Source organism: Phocoena phocoena, chromosome 6 (genome assembly GCF_963924675.1).
Source record: "Phocoena phocoena chromosome 6, mPhoPho1.1, whole genome shotgun sequence".
In the NCBI taxonomy this organism is placed as follows: domain Eukaryota; kingdom Metazoa; phylum Chordata; class Mammalia; order Artiodactyla; family Phocoenidae; genus Phocoena; species Phocoena phocoena.
This window is the reverse complement of record NC_089224.1, coordinates 70420398-70445619: the sequence shown is the minus strand read 5'-3', so window position 1 is coordinate 70445619 and position 25222 is coordinate 70420398. Positions and strand designations below refer to the sequence as shown.

Below are 25222 nucleotides of genomic sequence, written 5' to 3'. Positions count from 1 at the left end.
GATTTCAACCACTCAGCGGGTTTTTTCCACCAAAGGGGCTTATTTTAGCTCTCACTAGACATTTCAGCAAATGGCGCTCTCCAAAGGCTACAGTGTCTCAGACACGGATTGCACGGGTGGTTTCATTAGAATCCCACATCCTGGGAGCGGGGAAAGTTGAGTATATCTTTAAAAACTGCTGCTTTCAGTGTTATTACCAAGAGCACCCGTGGCCCAACTGTATCAAGGCGAGAAAGCTGAGACTCAAAGCTATATATAGCACTAGAGGGGGCTGCATCTGAAGTCCCTAATTCTTTCTCCTCCCCCTCCTTTTTTTTTTTTTTCTTCACTAGAAAGGACGGTTTCTTCTTGGTGAACTATACCCCCTATTCATTTTCCTCCATAAGGGATTTTTTTTTTATACTTGGAAGTATTCTTCTTATAATACTATATCTCAGCCTCAATCAAAATGATTAATGAATTTTTAATTTATCACTTGCCTTAAGGATCTAGAGAACTGCTCAATTCTCTGTTTAGTTTATACTACTAGTGTGAAAGGGAAATTCTTAGGGGATTCGCTTTGAATTAATGGCAGGATATCTCTATGGACTTGCTCAAGGCAAGTTTTAAGTGCCTGCATTAGGTTTTCAGAATATCAAGATTCCTCAGAATCCACACTCTGAGGCAGTAACTCTGATATATTAGAACAATTGGTTTAAAGGTGAAACATTTAACCAAGTGTGCATTTTGTCTTTTTGACAACACACTATCAGTTTTATACGTTTTTGGTCCTTAAATAGAACAAGTCTGCTGGTTAGCGTGTAACAGATGACTGTCAGAGAGGACAATGTTACTTTCGAGACCTTTCTGATTTTTCTAATCTCTATTTAGAGATGATGATTTTGGGGGCATAAATAGAATTGTGCTACCAGCATGAAAACATCAATATTTAAGCTTAAAACAGCCATCAGTTATCCATAGCCTCAATAGGGAGGTAATATTTTCAGCATTTAAGTTCTTCAAATTTTTTAAAGAAGAATTTAGGGGCATAAATAACCCGTAACTTATTTGTTGGCTCAGTTTCAATGTCCAACCACTCATTACTCTTTTACCAGTGAATTAGGAAAGCTTCTGGTCTCCTTTTCAAACAAATTCTATTGCCAATTATTACATCAGAGAATGGCATAACTGAGTTTTACTTCATGTAGATCTGAACCAAAATGTTGTTAAAGTGCTTCAGAAAAATATATTAACAAAATATAAGATTGTTACTAACTATAAAAATGATGAAAATGTGATAAAACACAACTCAATAAAATATGAACACAGAGAAAAACAGTGAAAAAAATCAGATTAATACTACAAGTAATAATATCTGGGAAAGGACTGAATGAACAGATTAATAAATAAAATGGTTAAAATTTTATCAAATTTCAGGAAGTTCAGGTGAGAGTACTGTAATAGGAAGTAAGAAAACTGAAACTAAAGCAGAAAGAAAAACTGAAAGAATCCATAGGGCATTTGTATTTAAGCAGAGTATATCCAAAGGAAAAAACATCATACACAGCAAAACAAATTAACTATCTACGAGGGTGCCTTCTTAATAATTTAATAATGGAAAGCTGTCTTGGATCACAAGTGTTTTGTTTCATTGCAATAGTGCATGTCTAGTTTTGGGGAAATTACAGTTCCCTTTCTTCAAACTAGCTAAGAAAATTAAGAATATAGTATAAAAACATTACCTTTTGAAGCTAACTTTCATAGTAAAAGACCTCCTTCACAGAACAATCAGAAAAGATCAACATACTTCAATGCCCTAGAATTGGTGAGTTTTAAGGAAAGCAGCTTGTAGGATGGAGGAAGCCAATATGAATCCATTGAGCCTTTTATTTCACGCCCTTTGGGAAGTCACTTAACATTTTAAAGTCTTAGTTTCTTTGGGTTTGATTTTCTATCCATAGAAAGATTTGGCAGCAGTGATATTTTCTAAGGGCTGTGTAAAAGCATGGCGACTTGAGTCTAAGGGGCTAAATAGGAATTTCTCTTTCTTTTGACTCACAAGGGAGAAGTCTTGCAGAGTTACAGAAGGTGGGAGTACAGCTCACAGTCTTAAAAGTACTTGAAGTGTCTTAGAACAAACAAAAACAAGATAATCTAGAGCCCATGAAAATATTTCCCTACTCTCTTTTAAAAAGTGCACCTCCTTGGGCTTCCCTGGTGGCGCAGTGGTTGAGAGTCCGCCCGCCGATGCAGGGGACACGGGTTCGTGCCCCGGTCGGGGAAGATCCCACATGCCGCGGAGCTGCTGGGGCCGTGAGCCATGGCCGCTGAGCCTGCGCGTCCGGAGCCTGTGCTCCGCAACGGGAGAGGCCACAACAGTGAGAGGCCCGCGTACCGCAAAAAATAAATAAATAAAATAAAATAAAATAAAAAGTACACCTCCACACATTACTCAAAGGACACTTAGCGGGTCACAGATCATGAAAACCTAATTACGGAAATTGCTCACGGCCATCATTAGGACTGACCTTTACTATTTGGATTTTGTTGACATATGGATTGACCGTTAATTTAAACAGAAGCAATCCCTCCCCAACCTTACCCCCCTTTGGAAATGTAGCCAATATAATTCTGACCTTTAGGAAGAACTAATTCAGGAGAAATCTTTGGAGGCAATTTTTACATTTTCAAACATTTAATCTAAATTTTTAAAAGTAATGATTGCTTAAATAATACATTTAATTGACTAATGCTTTAAAATAAGTGTTTTCTAAATAGTCTAGCACCAAATGTTCCTGGAGCAAACCTGTCTGAAAACCAAACAGCAGTTCCACAATAGTCTGCATAAATAGGGCTCAGATTGAAATAATAAATTTCTTCTCAGTAGTAAGGGTATATCGTCATATATCCTTATCTATAGCTTACATCCTAAAATAAAATAAACAAAAAGTCTTGCCAGCTAGAAACACTTCCAACAGGTTTCCCCACATTTGTAAATATCACAGAAATAAATCCTGTACTGGTTGGCAGAGAGAGCCTGTTAAGTTGGTTGTATACCATGGTAATGAAAACCAAAGTGTATCAAGCTCCATCAACCTGGCCATCAATTGACATTTCTGTGTCCCATAGCCTATGTGGCATTTTAACCCCACCCAGCTCTTCCCAAAATAGGTGCTTGAAAATGTGGCTAAAGCAGTACCTATTCACCCCAGGCAGGGGAAAAGTGATTCAGAGCTCTTTCTAAGAGTTAAGTGTCAAGCTTGCAATGCGGGAAATACTAGTCAACAGTGGGGCTGTTTCAGAGATTGTCTTATAAGCATAAACATTCCTTCCTTCAATAAGTCATAGGTAGAACCTCATGAAATCTCCTTCCCTCTTCCTTACTGCAGAATATTTCGTATCTACTATGGCTTTTGAAACTGAGTGCATAAATTGGAATTGGTTTTCCAATAGCTTCCCAATAGCATTTTTTTTTTTTTTTGGTTGGTGGATTTTAGAATCTTCTTAGGAAGTTCTGAATTCTGAGTCAAAAATTAATCCCAAACTAGTATCTCCAGGGGAAGTCTACTGAGGAAGATCAGTTTTGCATAATTTCAACTCAAAATAGAAAAGGTGATTTAAAAGATTTACCTAATCCAGTGAATGCTAGCACATAAGGAAAGCTGTACTGACAGAGGTACAAGCATATAGTGGTTAATCTGCATACAGGTACTATAAATAGATATGCAGGTTTATAAGTACTTCAGCTGAGCATATATGTGTGTATTACTTATAGTGTAAATCATGTTTATATATGTATCAAGCCTTGCTGGTCACAAAGTACTTTTGTATACATTATGCCATTTATTCCAGTTGTGGAGAATCACTGCACTGAGCACGACAGTAGAGTGACTACAACATATTACTAGGTGAGTTAAGACATCTTTTTCAGGTTGTTAAAGGATATCTAGAAAGATACAGATTTGAATGACTCTAGGGAAGAACTATAGTGTCCTCTGTCCCAGGATGCTCCAGAATAATTCATGGCCATGGACTAGTTAATACTATAGTTGTGACCATGGTAAAGATCTTTTTTTTTTTGAGACAGACGACAGGATTCTGGAAATAAGCAGCCTCTTGGGATGTAGTCTATGGAAAGCATTGAACAAGGTAGTATGAAAATTTCAGAGGAGTCAAGTAAATCCCTCTCAAGTGATCAAGGTGATGTGGGTAAACCTGGGGCTCAGTCAAGACCATATCTTTATTGTTTTGTCCCCCTTTTTCTTTCAAGAGGGGTTTGGGGAGGTGGTCAGGTTGAAGTGGGCCAGAGAGGACAGGTCGATTTGCCCTGAAGTATCCATACAGCGGCTCACTCTTTACTTTGTACATGAACTAGGGATGGTTTGAGATTGGCCACCAGCCTCTCATTGATCAGCTCCTGGCTGTCCTTGATGTTCATTTTTTTTTTTTTTTTTTTAGGAGTGTGGATGAAGAGGCTGGTGCACACTTCTGATGTGACTGTGGTTATTAACTTTATAGTTGACAGGGTCATTCCACCCCATGGAAATTCCCGAGTGTGGTCCTACTCCTTGAGACAGCTGTTTCGGCATCGGTCAGGATTGCCTAGTTGCCTCTAAGTCCCCTCCCCTCCTCTCCACTACCCTACCCTTCTCCTTGGGAAGTGGCTGGAACAAAGGGAATATTTGAGCACATGGCCAAAGCTCCCACCAGCAGTTGGGAGAACCATAATCCTTCAAAGTCACTGAGCCCATCTGCCTTATTTTTCAGATGAAGAGACAGAGCTCCAGAAAGCTGAACTAATTTTGAACAAGTTCACATGGCTAGTATGTGAACTAGCCATCAGGAGTCCCAATTTCAATGTCCCTTCCCTAAACTGCCTGCATAGGACCTGTGTTTGGGTGAAGGTGACAGGGGTGTTAGATGACAATGGAAGTTCACAAGATGTCTTCCCTCAAGGCAAGAAAGAAAGAACTAAGACACTGGATTTTCATGTCCCTTACTGCTTGAATGCTTTTTCTCATTAGTTTAGTCTACTTTCGTTCATTTTAATGACTTACTAGGTACTTGCTCCTAAATTGAATGCCTACCTGTATTTGATAAAGGTGCCACCAGAGGACATAGGAAATACATAGCTGGAATTAAATTCTATTCTCTGTACCATTTCTGAATGAGTAGTTGAATATGCTTAATAGGTTTAGGCAGTTGTAAAATATTTACCTGTAAAAGCCTATATCATTGAAGCTGCTGTCTTATGACCATAGCACCTGCTTGGGGTTCTTAAAAAATAACAACTGAAACACCAGCAACTTTTACAGAATTTCCCCCAATAAAACATCACTAGAAATACCTTCTATGTGTCCATGTAGCCTTGATGAAAAAAATAGTACATTACAGGGATTAGATCACCTTTAGGCCAATCCCTTTTTGTAATCTCCTCTATTAATACTCAGCTTCTGTAATAGATGAATTTGCTAAAAAAAAAGAAAGAGGTTTATTTCTATTTTTGATGTTTAAAATTCCAGGCTCCATAAATAGACCACAAAAGGAATATGAAAGTAAATCTACATTGAAGATTACACAGGAGGGATCAATGAATTCATTGATTTCATTGTCTTTATCTGGAGAGAAAATTACTGAACAGCAAACTCAGATAATGTTTGTAAAAGGCAATCTATCCCCTTAGCACTGAAACTAATTTGATGGATTTTTCCCCTGTTTTTAAAAGCATGTTGTTTGGCTGTTTGAATTGTCGTGTTGTCTGGTACCTCATGGATACACTGTCAATCATCTTTGAGCTTAAATGAGCTTTCATTAAGAGTATTAGTCCTGCAGAATCCTCCAACCCATCTGAGGGCTATAGTGGTGGAGCAAAAACACGACCTTCCATTTTCTCTCTCTGCTTGTTTGCCAGTCTTCCTATAGCCAGCTTCCCTTCCCTGCCACCAACCACTGCAAAATTTTATTTGCAAAGATATAACACCTCCACCATGCCAGCTTGAAGTAAAATTCCTGCTAAACCCAGTTAAACCTGATGCCTAAATATTAATTTGCAGCTTACTTTTGCCCTTCTCTTATTTTATTGTGTTTAGTCCTATGGGATTTTGAGAAACCCAAGCATATTATTCTGGAAATGTTTCATGCTTTCCTCCTTGCTTACCCACATTTTCTTTTCAAGTCCCAAGACTATGGGAATAAAACATTCCTGAAAAGAGCTGTGGCACAGAGTAAGCAATACCCCCCATCTTCTTCACCTGCAGGAGAGTTTGTGGTATCGTCATGCTCGGGATTTAGAATACATGGCGTTGAACTGCAGTTATTTATTTTCATGCCTGCCTCCTAGACGGTGAGGACAGGAACCGTGTTCTCCTTGCCTTGAGTGCCTGGCACACACTACCAAACGTAAAATAGCCAGCTAGTGGGAAGCAGCCGCATAGCACAGGGAGGTCAGCTCGGTGCTTTGTGACCACCTAGAGGGGTGGGATAGGGAGGGTGGGAGGGAGACGCAAGAGGGAGGAGATATGGGGATATATGTATACGTATAGCTGATTCACTTTGTTACAAAGCAGAAACTAACACACCATTGTAAAGCAATTATACTCCAATAAACATGTTAAAAAAAAAAAAAGAATATGTTTTTGAAAGAACGCCTGGAAGTGTAGAGTAGCAGAATGAGCTACATAAGAACTTAAGCTTTACCACATAACTAACTCTGTGCCTGGGAAAATCACTCCCTCTTCCTGACCCTTAATTTCTTCATCTGTGCAATGGGATGATTTCTTCACTTCCCACCTGAAGGCACTGGTAGGAGGCTTAAATTGGCTAATGTGCATGAAGGCATTTTCTGTTTCTGTCTATCCATAAGGTATTATTATTAGGGTTCCTGAACCTAGAAGTCTGTAGTTCCTTTGGTGCACTTTTAGAAAGACAATGGTTTTTCAGGAGGAATATTCCTGACTCATAACGCTCAACTAATTGACTTTTTGGGATCTGCATACTGTTGCTAGTATTGTTTTATGGTTCTTAAACATGCATTTTTATTAAAATTTCAAAACTGTAAGACTGTATTCTGTATGGGCTAATCCAAAAACTGTGTTTTTTTTTTAATCTGCTTTTACAATGGCCCAATCAGAATCATGATCTGGTTGTACAATTTCATTGTTCTCTCAGAAATGAGAGGAAGCAGATCAGTACTTCTAGCAGCCAAGAGTGATGTTAAAAAATTCTCTCGTGTGATATAGCCTCAATTCACGCAGTCAGAATGTGGCTAAAATCACATTTTCTTTTTTAGAAGGTTTTATTTTATTTTTTGGTCACACAGTGTGGCTTGCGGGATCTTAGTTCCCTGACCAGGGATTGAACCTGGGCTCTGGCAGAGAAAGCACCAAGTGCTAACCACTGACTGCCAGGGAATTCCCCACATTTTCTATATTTGTCAGCACAGGCTTCTTTCTATGACAACTTGTCACCAGCCAGATTAGTATAGATCCTTGTTAATCAACTCAAGTCAAAATGTCAGCGTGCACCCTCTGTAAGCTCCTTTGTAGCGCCCAGTAGGACGTCAGTTAGGCAGCAAACACCAAGCAAGTCTTGTTGTGGGAATGCCATTAACTTGGGAGGGGCTCCCTTTGTTTGATGGGAAGAAACATAGTTAAAATAGTTTTTAACTATTTTAACTAATATAGTTTTGATGTTACTTTGACCTGGGTTCACATGCTTACTTTGCTTTTAACAAGTTTTGTAACTTCTGAGTCTCAATGTTTTCATCTGTAAAATGGATATACGAATAATTACATAACAGGCATAATAGGGTTGTTATAAGAGTTGAATATTGCTAGGCACCATTAGGGGCTCAATAACAGGTAATTAGGTAATGACCAAGAATGTTATTAAGTAATAATGAGATTAATACCATTATAAGATAAATTATATTGATAATAATAATAATGATGAGGCTTATGCATGACAGAAGCTGTTCTAAGAATTTTCAAATATTAACTCATTTAATCCACACACACAGGTAGGGATTATTATTATCTCAGGTTTACAACTGAGACTCAGGTTGGGTAAACTGCCTGAGGGAAAAGGAACAATGAGGTTTTGAACTCAGGCAGTCCGACTCCAGAACCAAAGTTCTTAACTGCTGTACTACTCCACTGATGCCCTCCTGCCCAATTAGACTGTTATGGACTCAGTGCTTTAGTGAAATGAGTGGCAGTTTTTTGGATCGTGCAGGAAAGCATAGTGCATCACATTGTGGCTCTTATAAGTACCTCCATTCGACACTCGAAGGAGTTTGTGTCCACTAGATGGCATTGCCGTTTTAACGAAATGGGAACCAAGGCAACACTTAGGCTCAGGAGCCTGCTAAATTTGAGAGCACTAGGAGAACAACCTAATTGCATCCCTAAAAGTCTGATGGAAGAAATCTCCAAAATTTAAGGCAGATCTAGAGATCTCTAAAGACTAATAGTATCTTGAAATAAGTAAGAAAAATAAATGCTAGTTCATTTTGGGGTCAGTGTCTGTGTAGAAAATCTGGATGAATTTGGAGTTTCTCTAGTTCATAGAGGAATAGACTCAAGGCCAGGAGGAGAATGACCTGGGTAGGGTTACTTGAACTTCATGTTTCTGGCTGTAGTGTTCTCTCTGTAATACCTCCTACTGATTCTAAATCACAAAGAAATTGTGATTTCTGCATTCTTAGAAGTCTTTCCTTTTTGGGTATGGATCAGATCATCCAACGATTGTTTTTGTTGCAGTATGTTTTAAACATGTGTTCCCAATCAAAAGCAAACTCAGGAACTTAGATACTAAGTAGGATAAAAGCAAAAAATGGTGCATATTTCCTTTTCCTTTTAACATGTCCTTTTGGAAAGACCTAGTGACTTCACTTAAACAGATTGTCCCCTATTGATTGACAATGCAGTTTGTGAATATTAAGCCCACAGCAAGTAGCAGGATAATGGATAAGCACAAGGACTCCAGAATCAGACAGCCTGGAATGGAAGTTGCCTCTATCATTTAGTAACCAAAGGACCCTGGGCAGGTCATGAGACATCTCTGAGCCTCTGTTTCCACATCTGTAAAATGGGAGTAATAGTCTTACTTATCATATAAGATGCTTGTGAAAATTAAATGTGTGTGAAGTGCCTGCGACATAGTCACAGGTTAAGGAGAGCAACATAATGAATATTTTTGTTATTAGAGCTGATGTGTAGTTTTCTACGTCTCTCAGTTGTGGATGTCGTCACAGGTGCTATGTCAACCACTTCTTTACTCCCTGCCACAGGCTGAATTGCTAAGAGAGAAAAATAGCGTTTCAGGTTTTATAACTGTGTCACGTCACTTCTTCCTCAACCAGATGGTAGAAGTAGCCAAGATACATATGGCGTGTCCTTCGTTATGTGTTCACATCAACTTTATTTAAAACACTCGTAGGCTTTAGGCTCCTACTCACAGTTTAGACAGAGAAGGTGATTGAACACGTGGTGGGCAAGTGAGAACAGCTCAGAGTTACTGAGCACTTGCGGAGTGCCAAACATGGCTCTGTTTTACAAGTATTGACTCATTTAATTCTTACAACAACGGTGTGATCTGTGAGCTAACATTTTTTTGAGAAAAAGCCCCCCCAAAAAACAGGATGAGCAAACCAGGATTGAGAGACTTGCTTCAGCTCAAATAACAGGCGACGGATCCAGGATTTGAATTCAGGTAGCCTGGCTCTTAACCACTCTTTTCTGCCACCTCTCAGGGCAAGATGGCAGTCTCAAAGACTCCCGAGCTCCACACTGCTTTCCCTGTGCACTAAGTACTGCGTGAAGCCTGCTGTAGCCACTGCCTGCTAGCTCCTCCGGGCTACTGTTAACAGACAGCTCTGTTACCCAGGAGGGTAATGTGTTAAACCTACATCCATATTTTTATGACAATTAGTTAATAAAATCAACTGATTAGACGGTTAACAGACTCCTAAGCTTAACAGGGTAAAACAAAGCGGCGACAGGTCAGAAGAGAGAGTGCACTCTTGAAGACCACTCCTTAAGAAGGATGTTGCAGAAGCAGGAGGGTCTGCAACCGAAGCAACTGTGCCTGGGACTTGCCCTGCTCAGGAGGGCTTATTTGTTGCCCTTCTGTAATATTCCAGACTACACTTATCTTATTGCCAGTAATTCAGACTCTATTCCCACGTAGAATTCTTGAATTCAGATTTACAAGAGGCTTAGAGGTCTTCTGGTCTACCCCTCTGCCTTTACACAGAAGGAAACTGAGGTTTGTCCCCAGTTATCTTAGATGGAGAGTTGGAGCCCTGTTCATTCAGTTACTACATACTGCTTCTATATCCCTTAGCTATTTCACTTTTAATAGCATCACTGTGAACACTTGCGGGAATTTTCTTGTTTATACCAATAACATTTTTCCTTCAGTGATGAACCCAAATTCAACAGATAGCATCTGTTCCTTACAGATAGCATCTTTCTATTTATGATTTTTTTCTTTCTTCCTTTGCTTGAAATAAACTTTTATGGGCCATGGGAACAGTGACAGTTATTAGACTATATTTTAAAATCAATCAGTTTCCTCACTAGAAGCCATAAATGCAAGTAATTCAACTTAGACCTAAGAAAATGATCTTACTAAACAGGACCAAGGCGATTTCAAAGTAGAATTTCCAAAAATGAGCCGGAAGGAGATTTCCACTTACCGATTTCAGTCATGGTTATCCCTGGTGCTAACTGCCCGTTGTTGAAAGAACTATAGGTAAACAAGTTGGGTACGGATGTGAGGTCATAGATAGGTTCTTGCTTTATCTGTTTGATTCCAGTCACGTCAAGTCCTGACTGATCAGGGGACGGCTGGCCGGAATCCACGTTGTAATAACCCTCGGACTTGGGCAGGTCCATGACGTGTCCGTTGGCGTAAGTGCCACTGGCCTCGTTGCTCAGGTTGCTGAGGCCATTGCTGATGCTGCTGCTGTACACCCTGGCGAGGGCTTCCGCCTCCCCACTCTGCTGCTGCCGCTGCTCCTGCAGCCGCTGCTGGTGCTTCTGCACCTCAGCATACAGGCTGTCCCTCTGCTTCTTGGACATCCTCCCAAACTTCACCGCTGGGTGGGAGACAAAAGCGGAAAACAGCACTTGACGTTCTCACTCGCATTAACCACCTCAAGTCCAAGGGCTCATGGATGGCTGTCCCCTCAACATAAAATGCACCAAGTCCCAGTACCACAGCCCAAGAGTCCATTCGCTTGCACTCCACATTTGATAAAAGGTTATATTCACGGGTGTCTGTACTGGTTTATGTGCATAGTGAGAACTAAATCTAAGCTAGGAAGAAAGGTACAAACTTATAGATGTATTTCTCATTGACACGAAGTTAGAAGGCATATCTCCTCGTTCTTTCTTACTTGCGGGGGAAAAAAAAGAATTCACGAAAACCCAAAACTACCACATAGTACCTATTCAAATGTAGACCAACACTCATTATTAGCTTCCCACCTGAGCGTTACGGTTTCTAGATTGCCAGATAGGACCCTATTATTTCACTATTTTCTAAACAGCACGTTGGGTAAGACCAAGGATGTGAAGCAGGGTGAGAAACACAATTTCAAGGAAACCACATCATTTGCCTTCGATTGGATTTGGGGATCAAATGAAAACAATCTTTGGAAAATAGCAATTTTGTGAATACGATACCCAGCAAGTGAGACGACGGTAACCCTTCCTTTCTTATTCTACCGTCCCCAAGTTTTGTACTGCCCCTCTCTTCTGGAAAAATCCTTAGCCATCCTGAGGAAGAAGGAGAAAGAGGCTCTGGCAGTGGTCAAAGAGTAGTACAAAGATGCTTTGATCTGAATTCATTGTTTCTTTTAGAGCTTAACTTCCTGAACTGTTGTGGATCGAGACATTTTTCCTCACATGCTATCAACTCCCATTTAAGGCTGTACGTCCGGAGTCGAGGGGCCACCTTATCTGAATCATCAAGCATGTCGTTCGGCTCATGTTAATGGTAGGGACTATGGTAAACTTAGAGGTTCCCTTTTGAGACTCTGCTTTCTTTTCTTTTGTGACACTGTTCCCGGCACCGGCTGGTGGTGGGAGCTCAGAGAATGTGGGAAGAAGAGAATGGAGAGTAGAAATAGGTCCAATTTCTGGATTCAGTCAGTAGAGTTGATGAGAATAACTTTTGAGAATGACTAAATGGTGAAGTGCTTAAGAACTCTCCAGCACCAAGGGGCCACAGAAGAGATTCCTGTTGTGAAACAGCTGCCATATTACCCCCCAATATTCATTTTCTCTTTCCAGTGGTTATAGAGCTACCAAAGTTTATCTGAGCATAGGCTGTTCGGAATGGAGACCACACTTCCCAACCTCCCTCACTGCCAGGTGTGTCTCTGTGATGAAGTTCTGGATAACAGGGAGTAAATGGAAGCGCTGCATGCAGGTGTGTCCTGAGGCTCGCCATTCTCCTCCTTTCTGCCTGCTGGATTGTGGATGTGAGGGATGGATTTAGAGCAGCCCAAACTCTTCCTATCTCCTTAATCTTGAAAAACCTGTGTTCTGGCTTTCTGACACTGCCTAAGTAGGAAAACCAAGCGGCAATTATCCACTAATTTTTCTGAATAAAGACAAGTAATCGGGTTAATCCAGATCAAACTCCCCATGCCACCTCAGCTGTCATTTTTATAGGTATTTTTTTAATGATTTTGTTCCTTTCTTTTTTTTTCTATTTTTTTAACATCTTTATTGGAGTATAATTGCTTTACAATGGTGTGTCAGTTTCTGCTTTATAACAAAGTGAATCAGCTATACATATACATACATACCCATATCTTTTCCCTCTTGTGTCTGCCTCCCACCCTCCCTATCCCACCCCTCTAGGTGGACACAAAGCACCGAGCTGATCTCCCTGTGCTATGTGGCTATGGATAAAGAAGATGTGGCACATATATAGAATGGAATATAACTCAGCTATAAAAAGAAATGAAATTGAGTTATGTGTAGTGAGGTAGATGGACATAGAGTCTGTCATACAGAGTGAAGTAAGTCAGAAAGAGAAAAACAAATACCTATGCTAACAAATATGTATGGAATTTATAGGGTTTTGAATCACTGTGTTTAACTTTGTAGAGACAGGGCATTAAATTCTGTTTCTCAGAGACAAATATATCTGCTTCCTAACTGTAGTGGTATTTTCAGCTTGTCCACGGACAGAATTCTGTAGTTGCTTTTAGAGAAAGCTTTCTATCTTTATCATTCCAAATAATTTACTCTATATCATTCTCTAGGGGGGAAAAAAAAACCCTTTTAGTATACGAAAAAATAAATCATGGTAAGTTTTGATTCAGAAAAAACTTTTTCCCCCCAAGAAATGTCTCATGCTTCTCCATTCGCTCACCCCCTGTCATGTGCATTCCTGTAGATTCGGAACAGCTCTTTGTGACAGAGATAGAGAGGTGAATCCAAAATTTATGTCTACTGCTGTAGGTTAAGATTTTTGTTTTGGCTGGAGTAGACCTACTTTCTGACTTACTTTAGTAGAATAGTTTTGCATTTATTCATTTAAAATTTATAGGGAGAAAAAATTAAGAACGAGGAACTCTTCTGACATGGAGACAAAAATGTAGTCGCTCTTTTTAAACCTTTTTCCAAACCTAAACTTTGCTTTAGATTTCTATACACTTTAGGTGAAATACACATTGTAGTAGGTTGACTGCGTCAGTAACCCTGATGCTTCTTGCCTATTTGCCTGCTCTACCCCATGTAAATTTGCAGTGCCCTTTCATTCTGTGCAGGCATCCTGCTCCATCCCCTTGACTCAGGGTCATGTGATCTGCTCTGGAGCAATGGGATATTGACAAATGTGACACAAACAGAGGCTTAAAAAGTGCTTGTGTGATTGAGTGCTCCACCATGAAAAGGACATGCCTACACTAGTTTGCTGAAGGATAAGATATGTGAAACAGAGCAGAACCATCTCAGGCAAGGCCAACTACAAACAGGAGAGCTGTAGAACTGACCTGTAGCTGACAGCAGATACGGAAACGAGCCCAGTCAAGACCCTATACTGAACAATTTTAGGTTCAGAATTCTGCTGTTAACCATAAGACCTCACAATCAAAGCTAACAGTGTCAAATAAGTATGCTGCCAAGCTCTTTGCCCTGTAAACACCCGAAAACCCACTCAATGGTGAATAGTTATGCCTCTTCCAAAAAAAACTGACTTATCAAGTCACTGAGCAATTTAAATATTTTCAAAGAAAAAACTTAAAGCTCCACAACATTTTGGAATTATCAGGCTTCATCCTAAATCAAGGACTTTGCCGACAATGACTATAATACTATTTTAGAATCAATTTTCCGTTCATTTCAGAAACACTGGTGAGCCAGTGTTTCAGTTTTATGCCCCTTCCTGTAATAAAAGTGGTGACATATTTGGGAAATAATTATAGTACTTGGCAAAATAAAGTTTCTGAACTTTCCTGATATAAAAATAATTTCTTGTCATTATTTGTAAATACATTTATTGTATTCATGGGCCTGTTTTCAATTTCATTTGTTTATTATACAGCAGGTTCTTATTACTTATCTATTTTACACATATTAGTGTATATATGTCAATCCCAATCTCCCAATTCATCCCACCCCCCACCCCCGCTTTCCCCCCTTGGTGTCCACGCGTTTGTTCTCTACATCTGTGTCTCTATTTCTACCTTGCAAACCGGTTCATCTGTACCATTTTTCTAGATTCCACATATATGCGTTAATATATGATAGTTGTTTTTCTCTTTCTGACTTAACTTCACTCTGTATGACAGTCTCTAGGTCCATCCACGTCTCTACAAATGACTTCATGGGCCTATTTTAACAAAGGCTATATTTCTATTATATTTTCAAGTATTTGCATTCTTCTTACCACTACCCATTAATCAGAATGGCACATAGTTTACGTGTTTGACCCTCTCAAACTTGAATTATTCTGTTAATGAGATTCACTTGAGTATGGAGACAGCCTCTTGTTAAACTGCTAGCTCTCAAAGAAACTGGCACAATTTGTATACATTGCAAGTGCTTTATAAATATTCAGTGATGATAGTATTTGCTCATGATATGCTCTCAACCCTCATTTTGATCCCACACTAGCAAAGAACCATTTTACGCAAAAGTATTGGAAATCTTTTCATATCTATTTGAATTGTGGGATTCTAAATGGAATGGAAGTTTTTGGAGTAACTATACAACAAAGATGATGCTTCTTCAAAGATTTCTGCTTCCTACCACATGACAACTAGACACATGTTTTTGGTATCAAGAGGAACCCCGTTGTAGAACTATCATCTATGACTTTCCATAGGCCTTTTGGAAATTATTTTATCTTACTATCTTTGGCTGTGAAATGCTTTATGTTTATATCTCACTACTTATCAAGGAAACTAGTCTTAATTTAACTTTAAAATTTCAAGGCTATGCCTTTTTATAGTGCTTTAAGATTTGTAGAAAAAAATCGGATTCAGTCTACCCAACCCTATTCATAATTTTAAAACATTCTCTCTCTTCCCCTTCACTTCTCCAACAGAACTTCCTGTGATTATGGAATGTTCCCTGCACTTTCCAATATGGTAGCCACAAGGCACATGTGGCTTTGAGCACTTGAAATATAGCTAGTGTGACTGAAGAACTAAACTTTAAATTTTATTTAATTGTAATAAATCTAAACTGAAATTTAAATAGCAACACGTGGATACCATACTGGACCATACCATTCTGGATAACAAGAAGCTAAATCTGTGACACCTGCCCGTGTAGGGCAGCTTCCATTTTTTCATAGAGGCATGTCACTTAGGAGGACACATACTTCATTATTGCAAGGTGAGTATAATGCGTTTTTTGGGGTGCAATATCTTCCTATTGATGCCAAAATATTTTCTGTGTTTTTTTTTGGTAGTGCTACTACACCTCACACTGAAGATTCCGGCAACTAACATTTGTGAAGGGTCCAGTTAAAAAAAGAAATAAATACAATGGTGGAGAAGATTCAGTGCACATACGTATGCCGTCACTTCACACACACGTATACATGCAATACCTTCACCTTTTTATACACATAAACACATGTGTATGTATTCCAAGTGGATTTGACTTTTGATTCTTTGCCAATGCTAAATTCGAACAAATTTGTTACTGCTGAGTTTGTTGTCTACTCATTCTCTCCCATGACTAATACGCCACTATAGAAGCTGAAATTCAGGAGAGAATGAAAGTCCAGCGGAGTCAACAGTTATATCAAGCCATCTACTAGCTAGCAGTCTCATTGTTTTAGTGACCAGGTATGGTGAAGTAAATATTCTTGGACCCAGGCATAACTGACAGAAAACAAATGCAAATATTAAAATGAAGATGCTACTTTATGTCTGAGGGAAGCTGGGTGGTGTGTATATAGAAGTTAGGTGTGAGGGCATCTTACCTTGGCTACTGGTACTACTGCTAAAGCACTTTGAAAATATCTGCTTCGTCAGTAGAAGGTAGGTATAATAAATTAGTGGCAGGACACATACTACCTCTTACTCTTGAGCCCTTACTAGACATAGCTAATTAACCATAACCTCAGGGCTTCATAATCCTTTGATACCACATACTAGGCATTACTTATCAATAGAAGATAAAACCTGTTTAGCTTCCCAGGTATTAGTGTGACTTATTTAGTTTAAAGTACCCTATATATTCAAGGCCTATAACAAACTTCCTCTATATAAACAGTAAAGAAGAATTTGTTTTCCCATAGACAGAATCATGTTTTTCTTCTGCTGAAGCCTCTTCTCCTCATTCCCAGCTACTACTATCACTCCTGAGCATTTCTCCTCACCATTAATCTGACACAAGCCATGCTTAGGGGGCATTTTGAAAGATGTCCCCGGAAGCCTCAAGATTGTCTCTGGACCTAAAATTAAGATGGATCATTATCCTTAATCCTCAGCATCCTTAGATACTATCTTGCTTTTTCTTGCACAGAAGTTTATGCTGTAGTAAATTTCCTCCCCCTTGAGAATAGACTGCGGCTCTATCCATAAACGATCCCCACGTCCCCACCCCCACCCCTACAATATATTTCTTTTATGTCATGAGATTCAGACAACCTCTTAGATTTTGTGGGCTGACGTCACTGAATCTGCCTTGGACCATATGCCCATCCCTTGCTCATGACTGTTCACCAGCACAGACCCACATGATCTCTCTTTCCAAATAGATACTTCCTTTTATTGTAGGAAGAAGCAACAAAGGCAAATACTCAATGGCTTAGTCTCTCTGTAGAATTATTAGTGAAACTCTTCAGATACTGTCAATTATTATGCTGACTCCATATTACAGAAATGAAGTGCAAAATTATCAACTCGAATTCCCACAGAACTTCACTAAAGAAATTCTGAAAACCATTTAACCTCCACCCTCCACTTTCTTCACTTTAGTTATGTGCAAGTACACAGGGCTACAAATTTACCCTACGAGTAAATGTATGTGATTAGCAAATCTAGAAAAACAAAACAAACAAAATCAGCTAATACATAGAAAAGTTTTGGAAACCTACATCTTGTAGCTTTAGAAGCTACCTATAAACTGGAAGGCTCAACGTCAGATTCTTTTTATTTTGGGGGTTAAATATATCTCATTGGTATACTTTTGTGTAAGACAAGTTTATATGGGTTGGAAATTAGAGAAATGGTAAACAAAAATTCAAGATGCAACTATCTGGAGAACGCAAGCTAAGAAGTAAACAGTGTATACGTTTAGGTACCATCTATGCAGAGTTAAATTTATTCAAATGACTAAAAGGCCCACATTTAATTCAATAACTCATAAAATCCCTTTATACCAAGAGATAGTGCATGCCAATTATCTATATTTCTTTAAAATCTAGAAGTATTTCTTTTTTTTTTTTTTTTTTTCTTTTTTGGTCCACACTGCCTTGAACTTCATTCCAGGGAGTGTGACCAGAGACACAGAATCCACAGTGATCCACGTAAAGAGAATGAGTATCAGGGGCTTTGTCTGTGTCTCAGGCTCTGGGTAAAAGAGAATTCCATGATTCATTCAACAAACACTTAGGTGCCTCCTTTTAACCAGACCCTGAGGGTACAGTGGGAACAAGACAGAAATGGCCCCAGGACACAGGGCTGCTCATAACCCAGTACAGGAGTGCTACAGCCAACGTCAGTGGGGAAAGAATTCGTTTAGATGAAAACTTAAAAATGGACACAAAGCTAGATGAAATTCTTTGTGTGAGTTTATTTGTCCTCTTTCATTAATCTAAGAAGTTCAGTTGGGGTGCCAAGCCACCCATTTGGATTGGGCGTGAAACCATCTACAGAACCCTTCTAAGATGTGGAGCTCTGCTACAGCCTTTCTGATCTTCATCATGCCTCTGAATAGTCCACATCCATTAATGGAGCTTCTGGGCTTCCTACAGAAGCAAGGTCTGTTCCTTAGCATCTCCACATACCAAGCAACTTGTGCACCAGTCAGACTTACCCAGTGACCAAGTGGTCCAGGTCTGCCTGGGACTTTCCAGTTTTAGCTCAGAAAATCTCACATCCCAGGAAGTCCCTCATTCACAGGCAAACTTGGACAAGTGGTAACCTTTAGATCTAGGACTACGTGGCTTTCACCTAACCTAGTTAGCACAGGTTGCTCCGTGAGCTACAGAAAAGTCTTTCCTTTCTTCCTATGTTATAGGCAATACTACATATTTATTTGCTCTTACTTTTCCTCTTAATACACTGCCAGCAAGTGGTTTTCTTTTCTTCTTATCCCTTTGTCTAGAATTCTTCCAGCAGCTTAAACAGACTCCAGCAAAGCATCCATTTGATGCATCCATAAGATTCAAGCCATTTCTGTTTAATCATGTCACTGCCCTAGAGTGACATATACGTGTTAGCCAGTATATTATTTATACTTTCTGGCTCTGAAATTGTTTTTAATGGAAAATTATTTTTCAGTTATCCAGCCTTGTATTTAAATAATTTTGAATGAAAAGAAGAAAAGCATACATTTGAAAGCCTTCTTTTTTCTTTTACATCTTTACTGGAGTATAATTGCTTTACAATGCTGTGTTAGTTTCTGCTTTATAACAAAATGAATCAGCTGTATGTATACATATATCCTCATATCTCCTCCCTCTTGCATCTCCCTCCCACCCTCCCTATCCCACCCCTCTAGGTGGTCACAAAGCACTGAGCTGATCTCCCCGTGCTATGCGGCTGCTTCCCACTAGCTCTCTGTTTTGAAAGCCTTTAAGTAAGAAGTAGGAAGGCGAAGCCTTACCATCTCTCGACATTCCTAGGGCAAGACACTTCTGCAGTCGGCAGTGTTGGCAACGGTTTCTGTTGGTTCTGTCAATTAAACAGTTTCTCTGCCTCGGGCAGGAGTAAGAGGCATTGTTCTGCTGGCTCCTTCTAAAGAATCCCTAGAGGGAGAAAGAGAATGGGAGGGAGATAAATTTATAAGAAGCGACCATTAACAGAGATGATAGCTACATTTTCTACAGTGAACGTCGTTAACTGAGTTCACTTTTTAAAATTCTTTGGCTACCTCTCCTTGGACTGCTTACAGATGTTTCTACTGGGGAAAATTTGGACTCTCTGCAGAGATATGAAGGTATCATTCATTCATTCATTCAATCAATGTGTACTAAAGACATCCGTGCTGTTCTATGCACAGTAAAACAGAGTTCCTGCCCCCAGAGAGCAGTGGGAAGGGAGTGGCAGAGGGGAGTGTCACGTATGACAGAACTTCATGGGGACAATAACACAGGAGTGTGTCAAGTGCTGTTGGAGTGAGGAACTCTGGGTACTGAGTAGTGTGGGTTCAATATGCGCCACTATCTTCCTAGTTTCTAAGATGCATTTTTATCCATTTGGAAATTTTTGTATTTGGCCAGAATGTATCTGGAAGGTTGTTTTTCTAAGCAGTGATGTACCTTAGAGTCAACCACATCTTTGAATAAAGGAAATATGGTATAAAAACTGCTCAGTAGAAAACAGACAATAAGTAAAAGCTGAATGAATGCTCTCTGCTTGGCCTCAGGCTGTAGCAATCTAGGAGGTCTTCATGCAAGTACATTTAGGTCCTTCTGGTACAAAACGAACTGCCTTGGACCATAGATCACCCTTATAAATAAACCCACAGCTAAGTCTATTATTTTTTTAATTCTTTGGATACCACCCACCTTAGTTCTCTTACCAAAAATCCTACTGGGGTAAATAAACATTTTCTCCAGAGATATGAAAGTATCCTTCACCCATTCATTCACTTATTTAATTAGTTTCCCTCATCACTCCTTGTCCTTGAACTACAATAAAGCAAAAGTGCAAAGTGCTACAAACAAAGCAGTGATCTACAAATAGATTTACCAAGAGAAATTTTAGGAAAAGATATCCTGTACTATCATCTCTCGGAAGGAGGAAGCCTAGAAAAGGTCCAGGATGGTCACGCAATGCCCATCTCGCTGAGAGGCCTGGAAGAGGTCACTTGACTTCTGTCAATCAGTTTCCTCAACTTTCAATGGGAGGATAGTGCAGGGCTGGGACTCTTGGTCACACATTTAAGGGTTGCCAAAAGATGTGGTACTCAGGATAAACATTTTAACACTGATTTTACATGTTACAAATCAACATTAATGCAAACTCCCCAAAAGTTTACATAAAAACAGAATTAAAATTATCAATTTTCCTTTTGCCTCAGGCTTCCATATGGCTTGGCAAGGCACTGTAACAGAGAGCTTGGCCAACCTTATGAAAAGCCTCAGAAAAGGATGAGTGGCCAAGTACCTCCTTAGAGAGGAGTGCCAATTGGTTTTGTGGTTGTAATCCTCAAGCCATTCAACAAGAGCTAGTTTTGCCCCCACAGATCCATGCGTATTATTTATTTAATGAACCAGTGGTGGCAAAATAAGATATCCAATTGGCCAGTTTGCATGAACTCATGGAGCCCTTAAACAAGAGATCACATCCAAGCCCCCAGAGGTTGAAATTATGTACTTCATATACTGTGAAAGCTGTCAGAAGGCGTAACCTCAGCTCATCAGTCTTGATTGAAGATGACTTGGAATTTACATTTTACAAAAGAATTGTGTGGTTTTTACCTATGGATACTCTTAAGTGCCACTTAGCAAAGGAGTTGACAGAAGAGACTTTTTTGAAGTCACAGCTACAGCCCTAATTTAAGGCCAATTTGACATTAATTGTGAGACATTTCTTGCTTATCTGTTGCTCATTACTGCAAACGAGGTTTCTAGCATGAAAAAGAGATTTTGTTTTAAATTTTTATTGGATGAAAAGGAACTTGAATAAGTGTACAAGCGGAAATGATGTTACTTAAAATGGGTGGTTTATGTGGATCTGAAAACAGTATTATGAAAATTCAGAGGTTGATACTAAATGTGCTGACATTGATATCTTATTCTGAGCGGAATTTCTTGAGTTTGCTATTTGGAGAAAAATGTAGCATATTTACAAATGTGGGTTTTTCCATGAAATAAAAAAAAGTTGTGTGGTGTACAGTATCATTTTGACTAAAACCTCAGAATATGCTTCAAAATAACAGCATAAGTTCTTTGATCCTGGATTCCTTCTTTAAATAGAAAAGATGACAGGAGCCTAAATACTCGTTCTTGGCTATTGACCTGTTGGAATATATTTGTTCAGTAGTTAAATCTTTTTTGGAAATCACTGCTTAAAATGTCTAGTTCCTTAACATGACCATAGCCTCATATTTTGAAAGCAGACATTTTCTAAATACAGCTTTATACAATGAAACACAAAACACTTCCACTTTGACATTGAGCTACAAAACATTTTTTCATGGGTACTGTGTAAACTAGACCAGAGCTCTTAAAATTGCATAATAAACCAACACGGTGGAAGTGATTTCACTGGAGATGTGTCTGATTCCAAAATTATTAGTATTTAGGGGAATTCCCTGATGGTCCAGTTGTTAAAGACTCTGTGTTTCCACTGCAGGGGGCATGGGTTCAATCCCTGTTTGGGGGAATAAATCCTGCACGCCACGTGGCATGGCCAAAAAAATAAGTTAAGAAAAAGATAACAAAATTATTAGTGTTTATGAAGAAAACTGTCTGTCTATCTGCCCAGAGGAAGTAATAACTTATTCTAGAAGGGTAAAAAATTGCTGATTCGTAATTTTGCTTTAACGTGTCTTGTGATAAGTTGAAAAAATTGCATTAAGGTGAATAACATGCAATTCTTAATTATAGGTCTGCAGAAGAACAGAACCCAAGGCACATCTCATGATGTTCAAAGATGGGATTACTGCTAATCACCTCTAAAGCCAGTCAGTATGTTGATGGGTTAGGACATTTCATGTTATTCTGCCCCCTCTGCATCCCTCCCCTACTTTATTCTCATTTAGTCCTTTTTCTTTTCTTCCCTCCAGTTTCAATTCCAGGAATCATAATTTTTGAGACTATTATGAAGACACTGCCAATTTTTCACATAGCATGACTATTTGAGTTACAGTACGTTTTGTTTCATTTATATCTGAATGTCTTATAAGATTAAAGTTGGTTCTTAGAATTTTTGATTGTGCCGCATCTCCTTCAGTTTACTGACCTTAAATTAATGATTCACTCTACTTGCATCTTTGATCAAAAATATAATTGCTTTTGCCAATAACTTTGCCAGTCTATCACTTTCCCCTCCTGGACTATGGCTGCATTTCATTTGTTCTGGTTACATACTGCCCTTTAAAATTGCAGAACTGTTTTCATTTCTCCCTTGATATTTAGTCTCTCACCCTTTCTTTCCTTCTAAGGATTAAATTTAAACATTTACTCTTAAGTTTCACATTTCTCTTATTTCTGATTAAGTCTATGTTAACTGCTATTCCTCCAGCTTTGTGTTTTAAAAATCAACTTGCTCATAGGAATTAGTTTGTCTTTGGAAGAATTGGTTGGATTTGTTGTGGAGGAGAACACTAGACTGAGAATGAAAAACAAAGAAAGAAACATGCTTTTGGCCATGTTCTCTCACTAACTAGATTAGTGACATTGGCCATATGACATAATCTTCTTTAGACCTCAGATCTCATTGATGAAGTTGGGGCAGATGATTTTTAACTGATCAGAGATTATCTGCTCCACTTTTAACATTCCATGCTTCCAGTTTTCTTTTATTTTTCTGGAACATGAGAATAAAGGATGATCACATGCATATTGCAACTGCTATCTCGACGGCTTTCTCAAGCAGATAAATAAACACATGGCCATTAGCTTATAATATTTTAACCTTTCATATTGATATAAACGTGATATGGACACAAAACTGTTAAAACAGCAAATCAGTATTTATATTTCTGTAAATGTGAATAATTGAAGCTTTTAAATGTTAATCCATTTTTAAGCACCTGCTAATGAGTTAGACAATGACAAAAATGTAAAAGGCCAAAGAACAGAAAATCAACCCACCCACCCACCAAGCAAGAATTCCTGAGTGTCAGCAGCAGGCACAAGAATCCTTTAGCAGGCCTTTCAAAAGGTGTCACCTCTTGCACTGTGAAGTACACAGATGCCTGAGGCAAACGCGGATGCTGTTGGCAGTACCGAGTTAAAGTCCCATACCTTGCAGCCTTCACACGTGATGACTCCGTAGTGGATCCCAGAGGATTTATCGCCACAAATTTTGCATGGTATCACTTCAATTTGTGCTGAAAGGGGAAAACAGACATTTTTGAGCTTACGGAGTTGTTTTCTTTTCGCCCTCCGATCTCCCTTCCCACCTCTCCCCGCCATGGCTCAGTGTTTGAAGACACTAGGATGGGGGTGGGGCTGTGAGATCACCCAGTTCTATTTGAACGGCCCCCAGCTGCTTCTTCTAAGTAAAGGGCATCCATTTACCATTGTTTGTTTTGTTTTCCTCAAACTAAAAAATATAACCAGGGACCAGAAGCTTTCTAAACTTTTGCTTTCACTGTTTTCTCCTTTTTTTGAACTTGACCTTCATGTAGTGTGACTTAAAAATCCCTTGAACCTGTGGCTTTGGTTTTCTTATTTTGCACTTCAAACATTAAGTCACTGAGAATGATCACATTGCCTTATTTCAATATTATTTTACATAAGTAAATAAGGGAAACTGGAAGGGGCGGAGGTGACTTTATACATTAAGTGGTTGGATGATTACTTGTGAAAATGCCAATGATGAATCAGTTCAATATTTATTAAGCATCTATATATCCACTAAAATAATAAAGGTTGTTGACACAAGATAAGATATACTAATGACACTAATAATTTAATCAATAAAACAAAATGAATACATGGCGATATCAGGGGAAAAAATAATAAAGCATATGGGTACTATTACTTCAATAGGAACTGAAATAATTTCATTGGAGATGAAGACATTCTGATTTTGAAGATTGTGTAGGAAGTACAAGGCAAAAGGCATTTCTGCAAGCAGAATGGAATGAAGGAGGCCGCGAATGATTGTGGCTTGTGATCACTGAGACAAGCAACTTGGTTCTAATGGAAACTTGGGCCATATGGTTGGATAGAGGGAATGATGTCAGATTATCAAGCTCTTGGGAGTTAGGCAGAGGAATTTTCACCTGACATCACTGGCCATAAGGAATCAAAGAAGTGAATGAAGAAATGATGAAAGTGATGGTTTGGGTACTTTAGAAAGGTGAGTTTGGCAGGTTAACCAGACACAAATGGAAGACTAACTAAAAGACTGTTCCTAACCTGGGTGTTAGGAGCTGAAGGCGTGAATTACATCGGTGGCAGGATAAATGGACAGGAAGAAGCAAACAGAAAGACAGCTCAATGGAAGAAGTGAGAAGGTAAAAGAAAGAAAGGATACAGAGGTGGAAATTGATGAAGAATCAAAGGTGACTTCTAGCTTCCTAGCCTTGGGTGTAAGATTAAATAGTAGGTTTGACATACATGGTTGGTTGGTAAGCTAATTCCTTTGTGGAATATGGTGAGGCACGGGATTTCCATTTTGCATGTGTGCAATTTGGTGTCATGTCTTGTAGACACCCGTGTATAGAATCTGTTGGAATAATGATTTTAAGCCATAAGCTTTGAGGTTATGGATGAATCCATGATATAAACTTTATTTAGAATGTAGTAATTCCTACGTCACTGATAGTATTCTCAGTGTTGTTAAAATTATACACAGTAGGAAGATCTGCTATTCCTTCTCCCAATTTAAAATAATTATGCAAAATATGCTTCAAAA

General features: G+C 39.0%; 1 protein-coding gene across 1 annotated transcript in view; it reads right to left on the bottom strand.

The window, feature by feature from the left end:
* RORB (RAR related orphan receptor B) overlaps positions 1 to 25222 on the bottom strand; it is a 181317-nt gene that overhangs the window by 26446 nt on the left and 129649 nt on the right. The window contains exons 2-4 of the mRNA XM_065878359.1: positions 23602 to 23687; positions 19290 to 19431; positions 10679 to 11080 (exon numbers count right to left, since the gene is read on the bottom strand). Coding sequence (XP_065734431.1) covers positions 10679 to 11080; positions 19290 to 19431; positions 23602 to 23687 — 630 coding nt within the window. The remainder of the gene's footprint in view (positions 1 to 10678; positions 11081 to 19289; positions 19432 to 23601; positions 23688 to 25222) is intronic.